General features: G+C 39.2%; 1 protein-coding gene across 1 annotated transcript; it reads right to left on the bottom strand.

Moving 5' to 3' along the window:
* Positions 1-642: 642 nt before the first annotated feature.
* Positions 643-10586, bottom strand: LOC145988286 (uncharacterized). Its single transcript, XM_083123149.1, has 3 exons — positions 10500-10586; positions 6873-6931; positions 643-3649 (listed from the first exon to the last, which is right to left on the bottom strand). The coding sequence occupies exons 1-3, from the start codon at positions 10515-10517 to the stop codon at positions 1624-1626; spliced, it is 2103 nt and encodes a 700-aa protein (XP_082979275.1). The 5' UTR covers positions 10518-10586; the 3' UTR covers positions 643-1623.
* Between the last annotated feature and the right edge of the window lie 862 nt (positions 10587-11448).

Genomic DNA, 11448 nt, shown 5'->3' with positions numbered 1-11448 from the left:
GAAAAAACAAAAAAACAAACTAGAGTAAAAATGGGAGTAAGAACGAATCCACTTCGAAAATGACTGTATATTTCTTGAAAATGCAAAAATATCCTGAATATGACCGAAAATCCATCAAAATATGCTCAAATCGCCAAATATGCAAAAATACGTCCTTAAAAAGCACCTTAATTTAATTAGTTTCTTCATAATATGGATTTTTATATATCTAGGGAACACATCACCCTTACCTAAAAAAATATGCTGTCATGAAAATCCTAGCCCTACTACGCGTAATTACAATTGTCTAACAGTTCTTACTACTCATGTACTTTGTTAATATGATCTTAAATATTAAGTTCTTTACTAAAATTCTAATCAGTTAAATCGATCAAAGCCGTAATTAGATAATTGTTTCAGCTACTAGTTATGATCGAGATACTAACATACATAACCGTACATAAAAGACAATATTTTAAGTTCAATTTATATTTAGCTTAATAAATACATTAATATTTTCACTTTATACAAGACTATCTTTTTCATTGAGAAGATAACTTGAACTCATTTTCGTATATGTACAAAAGTAATTTTAATACCTTATAAAATATATTCAATTAAATATATTTTAAAGGATGTTCTTAATATTTTATTAATATTTTAAATTAACTTATTTACAAAGTTTTTGATTTTACCATAATGTTCTTAAATTTTCTTTCAATATAATTAGTGCATGTACCTATATTTCGTCAACTTAGCCAAACATACAAGATTTATACAGAACCATCCAAGAATGTATGCAGAAAATTTTGTTTCGATAGAAATAAGAATGTATATAACAATGATATAAATGATATATTTATATAACATACAACAATAACAACAACAATACAACAACAACATGACTAGAAATTCGTTGATTGGGTCTTGCATGTGTAACAACGTGATTTGTCAACAATAAACACCAGAATATCTCCTTACATGTGCAAACAGCATGACCCATAGTTTGTAATAATGTTAACGTTATGTGCAAATATAAACACACATAGGTTATAAGTATTTACTTTAGTGTTTCGTAGATGTACTTAGAAACACACCGTGCCTCAACCACACTTGTGTATAAAGCATAGAACAGGCGATTTCAGTTATGGCAAAAGCATAGGTTAGTGTCCACAACTCTCAATAGACGTGTAGTGAAATTTAGTTTGACATGTGAAGCATATACTTTGGTTCACTTTCTGAACATAATTTTTTATATAATTTATCCACCGTAGTGGCAACACCTTTGTTTACGTAACAATATTAACTTCTCGTTGTTGTGGGCAGCAAACCAATTAACATTCGTTTGAAAAATGAAATTTATATGTTTCAGGTCTGACTTTATGTAAGTCTTTTATTTTCATGCTGCCAAATTAGCTTGTAGTATCGATATAGTGATATTTACCGTTGTGGTTACTGCTGAACTTTTGGCTTTAATGTCACAAAACGTACATCATTGTTCATGTCCCACTTTGCACTTCACAACATTGCAAGGTAATAAATATCTTGAGTATAGTTTCACAACGGAAGCACATACTTCAAGGCAGATCTTGTTAAGGTTATGTTACAACTCGAGAGCCTTCTTTAGATCGTTTTCCACGTGTGTTACTTCCACAAATATTTCGGCCATGGCCAGTTCGGATCTGAACCTTTCGGACGCTTGTTTCGATTATTTTTGTTCGAATAGCTACCGGTGTTATCTGGTGGTGATTTCGATGGTTTCAGAATGACTCCCTCCACTTCGTAATCGTTGCTGTGGCTACCTGACTGTTCTGGTTCTCTCTGACGCTGTTTCTCAGGTCGGCGAGGCGAGTGATGGACAGTGGTTTTGAATGAGGTACTCTGGGCAACCGCAGAAGCCTTTGTGGGACGGAAAGGTCTCTGCGTGGGCTCGTGCTGTCGCTTACCTTCCACGAAGCTCTCGTGGTTGTACTTGACTCGCTTCAAGTCCTGGCTGAGGAACGGATCCTGCTTCATGAACTCGTGCTTCACGTGGTCTAACTTCGTGTTGTCCTTCTCCATTTTTAGCTTGTTGAATTCGTGTTCGTGGTTACCTTGCTGCTGCTTGAATCTCTGATGGAAGTTCTCTTCGAAGAACCCGCTGGGTTTGAAGCTGTTCTTGGTGTGATGATGGTAGGACGATGCTTCCGCTGCGTGGGTTTCGTGGTGGAAAGGTGCAAACGGTTTCAGAGTCGTAGTGGTACCTTCAACGTGCGAGTCTGGTTTGTTGATGTAGAAGTGTGAGTGCGAACTGGATTCGTACGGTTTGTGAGGACGATGTTTATGCGGACGACCTTCAGATTTGCTCGAGTGGCTTGGTTTCGACTTCTGCTTCTTCGGTGGTCTTCTCGGTTTGTGTGAACTCGAGCTTGCCTCGTGATGTGAATGACCCTTGTGAGGTTTGTACGAACTGTGGCTACCTGAAGAGTACAGACTCGAATCGTAAGGATCGCCAGAATTGGGCTTATGGTGCTTTCCAGGATTGTGAGAGCTCGGTCCTGAAGAATGGTACCGAGGTGGTTCGCGGTTGTCGTCCTCTGAACCATAAGTGTGCGGTTTGAGCGTGACATCTAGAGGTGGTTTCTGGGTGTCCTCTGTCGGCCTGTTGGGGTAAGGGTGGTAGGAGTACGGACCTCGCATTGGGTAGCCGTACGGGTAATGGTAAGGGAAGGGGTAAGGGTAAGCATAAGGTGGGTAGTTGTACTTGTTGTCGGGGACAGAGTTGTGCTCCGAAGCTGCTGAGTGAGGACGGTGGCCAGAGGACTCTGACGAAGAATCCTCTGATGAATCATGATGAGGTCTTGGTCTGTGTGATTCTTCTTCTGGAATATGAGGTCTCTTTCCTTCAAAAATATGAGGTCTCTTTCCTTCAAAATGATGAGGATACATACCAGGATAAAACGACGATCCTTCCTCAGAAGAGTCATGGTGATGAGGTCTTCTTGTACTTGGAGGGTCGTCGAAGTCGTCATCATGCGAATTAGGCCTTGTGGAATCATGAGGACGGTCTGGATTGTTTTGTGCACCGTCCTCGGAAGAATGATAATTTTCTTGAGAACTGTATGGCATAGGGTACGGACCAGGCATACCAGGCATTGGTGGCACCATTGGCACGGGAGGGTATGGAAGGAATGGCATGTGCCCGTAGGAATATGAAGGAGCATAAGGCATTGGGAACATGCCTGGATACGGATAGGGCATATGTGGTGGTGGCGGCGGTGGAGGCGGAGGTGGTATTTGATGTGGCATGCCACTCATTGTGGCATGCTCGTCCCGTTGCTCAGAGGAACCTGAGTATGCGGGTGTTGGCTTGTGAGTGGAATGCATGTGAGTTGCGTCAGAATGATGAGGCCCGTGAGGAGGATGATAATCATGATAATGACGGGGTGTTGTGGTGTAATGATGTGGCTGGTGAGTAGGGTATGGGTAAGGAACATAGTGTTCGTGGATGTTGCTGTGTGAGGATTCCATCATGTGGTGGCCTTTTGGTCCGTGACGGTAACCATGGTGATCGACGTGGTTTGGTCCTCTGTATCCGTAGGTTCCATATCCGTAGTTCCTTGCGTAGTAGCCCTCGTGTTTGTGATGGACAACGTGGACATGCTTAGGGATGTGAATTCGGATCTTCTTCCTGAAAGATATTGCATGGATTTAATGAGTTACAGTACATGAAATACAAAAACTGATAAAATTATAGATGTGGTCGAGGTGAAGTAATCTCCCCTCAGGGAAGGTTAATGTCCATCGTCTCATTTTCACCCGCAGAGTGGCACGTGCCTGGGCTTCGTCAGACGTGCTGGCTTGTCAGAGATAGAGTCCTACTCGAGCAAGTTAAAGCAATAGTGGTAAGTACCCTATAACAATGACAATTGATTTGTAATATGTACTGGGCCTTCACGATAGCGTATGGATAACCCTGTCGGCTTGTAATCAAGGGGTTTCGGGTTCCATCATTTGTGGAGGCACATGTCACAGTGGCTTGGATATTACTTTGAACTGGAGGTCCATTTCAGAGTAACCAATGTGTGCATAGAATGGATTTAAAACGAATTCTGACTCCTTGTGAAATGCACCAAGTAGATATGCATAATGACAAGCAGGTTGCTCAAACTATTGAAATTAGACCTTATCACATTAAAAGGCAACATCGAGAAAATGATTCAACGTTAGAGATTTGGAAATGGTCATTACAGAAGCTTTATTAAAATCCTGAAATTTCTAATTCCTAAAATTCTCTGTAAGCAATAATGCTTAATCATCTCATGTACTCTGCAATCTTGGTGGGTTTCCTTACATATCGAAGTTGCGTCAATATTTGTTACCAGGTCTACCTGATAATATAATTTTTCGGTATTATTACGAGTATTAAAGAAATCATTTGTTATCTGTTGCCTAGTTACGTTTTCTTCTACTTTTCTCTCAGTACAAATATAAGATTCAAACCCAGTATCTTTCACTTTGAAGCATAAACTACTGTTATTACAAGTGCGCCATCTGTACTCGCATCTTTCGATATGCAGATACAGCATGTTCATTTATTATTTCTGTACATATAGTTTTACGTAAACTTCACTTTATTTGAAAATATATGTAGAAATAGGTAGAATTTTAAATTTTGTAAAAGCTATAAATGTTAATTATTGTGTGTGGGAGAAGGGGTGAAATATTTAATAGATATTTCCCATCCGTGTCAATTTTGTACAGGCCAAAATGAAGTAGTTTGTAGACCAATTTAAGCCTAAGGGCCGATTTAGACGGAAGCATCTCTTTTATCATATTTGCTAGCGTATATACTTCCAAACATCTTGTAGCAGTTTTATAGCATACTATACTTTCCATGGGAGCATTTCGTTTAACATTCCGGTTGGAATTTTTTATTGTGTTGCGAGTCGTGCAGAAAATATTAGATAAAATGTACAGCACCAAAGGCATACAGATTTACATGATTTTCATTTAATATCTATTAAATGGTGTAATTTAAAATATATCTAATTTAAGTAATGGGATATCGTGTAAACAAATTCAAACTCGACAACAGTATTTGTAATGTTAAGTAACTATCAATCTCACCTACATATTGATATATTTCCGTCCATGAGCCAGTCCCGATGTTTGCAATTGAAACAACTATAATGGAATTTAAGGAGTTAAGGAAAGGGGCCAAAATTTCGTACCCACATCATGTTTTTGTACCTAGAGACCGTGTTAAAGGACATGAGAGCTACAAAATTTGACTTTAACTTCGTTACCTACCTCTTTACCTAGAAACCAAGCCAAATCGCCTGAGTAATCAATTGTTAGTACCAAAAACAATTAATTTTCAAAGTACCTATTTTCGTTAAAACCAAAAACGTGTTCTTAATTTCGTCCCCTAAATAAATCCAAAATAATAAATTAGTAACGAATTTCCAATTTGTTTCTATGGCAGCTTTAATATTAACATTATTTACAAAAGTAATAAAAAATTAACATAATTAGTGGGACGTAGTGATTTAACACAAAATTGAATGCTTATAGAAAATTCAAAACCTAAATTTAGCAAAATTCAGAAAGATTAGGTTTATTTGATAAATAAATAACCCTATAATTATTTCTTTAAGATCACATGTTTCCAGGGCACCGTCTTAAGCAAGAACGAAAAGAATGAAGGGCGAAATTAGGAAAAACCCTCAAAATAACGTGGCGGTCACCATCTAAGTCAGAGCCCTAATAAAAGGACTGACACTGACTTAAAGGAAAACCCCGACATGATAAGACCTTGGCCTTGACAAACTATCATCTTCCTATCCGTGATCAAGTTTCCCGATGATAATTCTGAATTCAGTTTAATGCGAACCTTTGACACCGAAAATATCACTGACGGTACTACAAATTACAATATGTTAACACAGCGCACATAATATATATATATAGCTTCATGAATTAGACACTCCATATTTTTTTACAATACTATAACAATGATATTCTATGTGAGTGTCCCTCCGTCAATTTCATTTAGTCATCACTCATCGTTGCGATTAGCCAAGTAACAGAAAAGCGAGGCTAAATAACAAATACAAAAATATAGCAATGATATAATATAAGACTGGTGTAAAAGGACACAAGAAGGATTTTATCTACACACTCTTATTCTATAGTGCACCAATAATAGCCTATAAAAAGTACAATATTATGTAACGTATGTAGCCTAAATTTACTACATAAAATGGTTTACTCCCTGGAATTATTTAGTGAATAAAAAGTATTTACACAGAAATCTTATCATTTTACTATTACAAACAATGAATATATAAATTGTTGTAACTATTTGGTAACAAATTGCTTAACCGAGTAAAATGCTCCCTTTTGATGGATTCATCACCAGAAAACTTGTACTTTCATACGAAAGAGGAATATCTTCACTTTCCTGTGTACAGTTTAGTGTTTTGAATTGGTAGCAGAATCACTCATTTATTTCGCAAATAGTGTACGTAACTAGCAATGGCCATTATAGAAGTCTACTCTGCCCTTTTCCGATGTTACGTTTCTATGGAAATATTCACTCGTGTTCTAGTGAGCTTTCTACTCAACTTGCCTGTGGTTGGAACTGATCCTACTGATGTTATAAGGCGCGGTTTCATATGTGGTTCACGTATTTCAACGAATAAATTAACAACTATAACATCTTCAGCTTTGCATTCGAACTCGATAACAATTGTGTATTTAGAACATCAAAGCTCTACTTTTTTTCTTCTTAGGGGGCAAAAACCTGTATCGAAACGCAGTGTTAGAATAGTCAATTGATTATAGCCAAAAAAAATTGCACACTAGTAAAGAACTATTGTTACTAGCATTTATACAAGTATTGTACGTACCTCTTCTTTGCCTCATTAATATGCACCAAGAGGGCCACGAGAAAGAGAGTTATAAGGAGCTGCGGAGAAGAGAAAACATTGAGATTAGTAACATTGTACAGATTGTAAACTAGATATGTAATGCAGGTATTATACATAACGGCTTCCCCACATGCATTTTCCCATAGGGGTGTTAATCGAACCAGGCTGCTACTACATTCATGAACTTCTCCATCATTCTCGTCCATGATTGTTCATTTGGGCATCTGTCTTGAAGTTCACATGGAGAGTCCCAGCTGAGATTTAGTCCTATTACATTGGCCCTTATACATCTGTACCATCAGAAAATAGGCCCTTTCTACGTTTTTGAACCACGGCATTTACCTCGGCGCTATCATACTTCAGAAAGTTTATCCTGGTACATTGATTGATTTGGTGATTTAAGTCCACTTTATGCACAGTAAGGCTAATCGGGACTGGACCTACAGTTGAAGGTGGTATCCGAACCACTATGTTCCTCGAACCCGGGACCCCTTGATTACAAGGCGACGACGGTACCACTGCGTCCTTTTATCCTGGTACTGTTCCCCCCACTGGTTGGGCTGTCATCTGCTGGAAGACCTTGGTAGCAATCACATGAGTGTGTCCGTCCACTGGCAGGAGCAGCACTTTCTTTGTTCTCCCCGTTTCCTTTAAGAGGAGGATTTGAAGACTTTGCTGCCACAGCGGAGGGTAGAGGATGGCAACCGACGCTTACAGAGCACGTGTGGCGCACAGGTGGCGAACGGAAAAGAATGTGCTCTCTAAGTTAGTGACGTCGGTGCCTTGTAATTAATGGCAATCAATGGCAATCACGGGTTCGATGTCCGGTGAAGGTACATAGTTGTTCGTATCCTACTTTAAACTGTAGGTTCAGTTCCGATTAGCCTTTCTGTGCATTAAGTGAACTTAAAAAGAAGCTGAAACAAACTTTCGCAGGACTCAAGCAGGAGTACTCCCAACCACCAATATTCTTTGCACGGAAAATACATTTGACATCAGCAGTCAGTAAACGACGAACTATGCTCTGTCCCGTGTTTGTCTGGAGCAAAGCCTCTCAGGAGCAGAGAAGGTGGTGAAATCTAGTGGGCAGAGTCAGTGCCGGATCTACAAGTCTTGGGCACCCCGCAAGATATTACCAAAGGACCTCTCTACCTACCCACCTTTACACACACACACATGTGTATATATATATATATATATATATATATATATATATATATATATATATATATGAATATATGAAATCAAATACACATATATATATAATGTATGTGCGTGTGTGTAATTCTTGATCTCATGTTGACAAAGTCACATATAAGGGCCTACAGGGTGATTCAAAAGTCCCTTAACACCCCCTATAAAAAGTAAAGGAGTTAGGCTGGGTACAATTGCTCATGGTACGTATATATAGGTTAGACTTAGGGGAACCACATTGGTGTGTCCCAAACGTCATATTGAATTAAACTCAAAATTTTTAAATGGGAAGGAACTGATGTGATAGTGTGTGTGTGTGACACTGTTTCCTCGCACCTGGAAAACGATAAATTTGTTACAATCATGCAATCGTAACTTTGACGTCATTACAGATAAGTTGAAGAAACCTTCACCACTGCATTTACTGTGAAATTCCAGCTCGATTAGACCCTATCCCCTCATAAGCGGCTGTAGGGGTACCCAGGAGGTGGGAGTAAAGGCAGCCGCAGCGTGGTGCTTACCACATCACCTCCAAGATGTCTGATATCGAAAATATGTGGGGCCCCTAAATGTGCCATCATGGTATGGTGCTATACCTTTAACTGATTATATATTGTAATCGTTTCTGTATCCCTGTATAACTACGCTTATTTTTTTACATACGCATATACTAACCCTCTACTATGCCCATGGCTTAGGGGCCCCCCTGAAGGCTTACTTTAATCCGCCCCTCCCCCCTTCCGCGCACTGCGGGGTTTTGCTGCTTGTAGATCCGTCACTGGGCAGAGCGAAGCAGTACACGCTGCTGCGAATGCTGGTAACTGCAGTCGCTTCCTCCTCCACGCAATCCCATTCCCGTCTCGCGTAGGTACTTGCGCAGAGACTTGTTTTCCTTCGCTTGCTCCAGAGTATATTTAGGGGCGCGTACTTTAGCAGGATAAACCTTCAGACCCGTATGTCAATAACCTTGCCTTTCTTGTTGCCAATACAGTTTTATCACACTTAACCTAATAACAGAAATAACAAATCGTAGGCTAATAAGTTACAATCACCACAATCTAATCTCTGATTCCGATAGTCTTGATTACCAAACACTATCAGCAATAATTACCATAGCAACACTTTTAAGGCATTCGCTTCTGGTAGTGCAAATATTAAACCATGTATTCAGCAGTGCCTTCCTCTGTCCTAAAGCCATGCTTAGCTTCCATCATTCTTAAGGGTTACACATTCTACACTAGTGTCATAACTTCAAGGCCATGGCTACAATCATGTTTGTGAGGAAACCACATGTTTAATAAGGGTAATCTTACATGGTCAACTTCAAGACAGATTTCGGTCAAACTGCAACGTGGACAATACTGCTGTATAAAGAGAAGAATTGCGGCAGTACTGAAGCGAATGTTCACTTCATTATGTTGGAATGTATATATATCTGTATATTATCATCATATTCGTAACTAACGGTTTACTTACTATTGTGACCATTAGATAACATTTTTCAATTATGTAATAATATTTACCACTTGAACACTATAACACTTGACTAAATCCTGAATATTGAATTTATTTAAGTTTTACAGAATTCAAGTAGCAAATTCTAAACTGAAATTGGAAAACTATCTCCGTTGGTTACGGGAGTACGTCGACATGCCCTTGGCGCCGAATTTGGCAAGGGCTTGACCCTTGCTGCCCCCAATATTCCTGAAAAGAACAGTATATTATTGTTTATTGCAATGTCGCTCTCCAAAATGTATTTGAACTTGGCCCTACTGCTCATATAAATAAGTAATTTAACATAACAAACTTGAACCTCCATGAAAATAAAATCCTACTTGAACTTGTGGTCCTAATAAATATATATTTTTTCAAGAATGAATGCACACAGTGGAGTTCCCAGTGTAGTTGAGAGGCCATTGGGTACACCACCGAAATTCCCAAGTTCGTATCCCGTCATGAGTGTAATTTGTGAATGTCCCTTCGTCAATTTTATCAAATCGCTACTCATCCTTGTCGCCAGAATTAGCCAAATAACAAAAATATAAAATATATATTGGGTACACGAGTACATGGCTCATTATGACACTCGTAGGCTAAGAAAGGGAGTTATATACACCCTCATGGTCAAATTCATCCTCTCACAAAAATGCTGGCCACTCTGTTGAGATGGATTAGTAGAAAATTGCACAATACGCCTATGAAAACCTCGTACAACAGCGATATTGACACGATACATGTTCCTGAGTTATCAACCAAACGCCAAACTTCACCAAAGATGTAAGATAATCACTTAGATTTATCGGATTAACGCATGAAAGATGATCACTTAGATTTGTCTGGTTAACACTTGACCTCACACTGCTGCCAGGTCCAAACATCCGAACGTCCAGCGATTGGATATTGATCACTCACCGTTGGCTTAACACCCATGGCGCAACAGTCCCTTCACTCGAGCATCAAACTAATCACACTGCGACTGCACCACACACTCAACTCGTTTGGAAATGAGGCTAGAAAGCGTCATTTTGGTTTATATATGCGCGTGCATTTTGTCGTCACGGAAGGTTTGGAAGACTTTTGCAGTGAAAGAAAAAAACGTTCCGAGCCACAAACCGTAAATCTCATGGGTGTTGAAAGTTTGTAAAGGGGGGGAGAGGGGGGGCATGATGCGTGAGAAAGAAAGTGAAACGGTCTCATAAACTGTTTCTCAATGCATGATGCTCTGAAGCGTCGGAACACAATGCTACATGTGTTTGTTGTCGGTGTAGGCTTGTCAAACGAAGCGGGTAAACTCCCAGCTATTATGAACGATCACAATACAACCAATTAAAGATGAGGTCAAGAACTCATATAAACGATTAAATAATTAACTGAAAGGAATGTTTTTTTTCACTTTTCAGGTCTCCCAAAGCTTATTGTCACACTATACCTTTCTACCATTGCAACTAAACTTGAATCCGTGTCGGCTTGGTAAGCACAGCGATCCTGCTTCAAATCCTGACTAACAAGTAAGACATGGATGTATGTTTGTCTGTCCTTTTAAAAAAATGAAGTTTAAAAATGAGTAACATAAAGCAAGAGAAATTGAAATAAGATATGAAAAGAGTCACGCTGGAGACATGTATTCAATTTCTGGTGTGGATCCTCTCAGAAGGAAAATTTCCGTCGTGGAGCGGCTCTGGTGCTCACCCAGCCTCAAATGAATGAGTAGGCCTACTACCAGAGCATGTTGCTGATCACATCACCTATAGCCGAGATCTAGAATGTGTGGGATCATTCCTCCACACCCCCTATGTGACTTCATTGCAAGGTTCAGTTCACAGGGGGTTATTACTCTCGTGATTTCAAATTTAAAATAATC

The sequence above is a fragment of the Lepisma saccharinum genome, chromosome 5, assembly GCF_977018435.1.
Source record: "Lepisma saccharinum chromosome 5, izLepSacc3.1, whole genome shotgun sequence".
In the NCBI taxonomy this organism is placed as follows: Eukaryota; Metazoa; Arthropoda; class Insecta; order Zygentoma; family Lepismatidae; genus Lepisma; species Lepisma saccharinum.
The sequence above is the reverse complement of the archived record's forward strand: the minus strand, read 5'-3'. Positions and strand labels throughout refer to the sequence as shown.

Coding starts and splice junctions, on each gene's coding strand:
- LOC145988286 (XM_083123149.1), bottom strand. Junction 3,650..6,872: donor ATTAATGAGGCAAAGAAGAG/GTACGTACAATA, acceptor AATATCTTTCAG/GAAGAAGATCCGAATTCACA.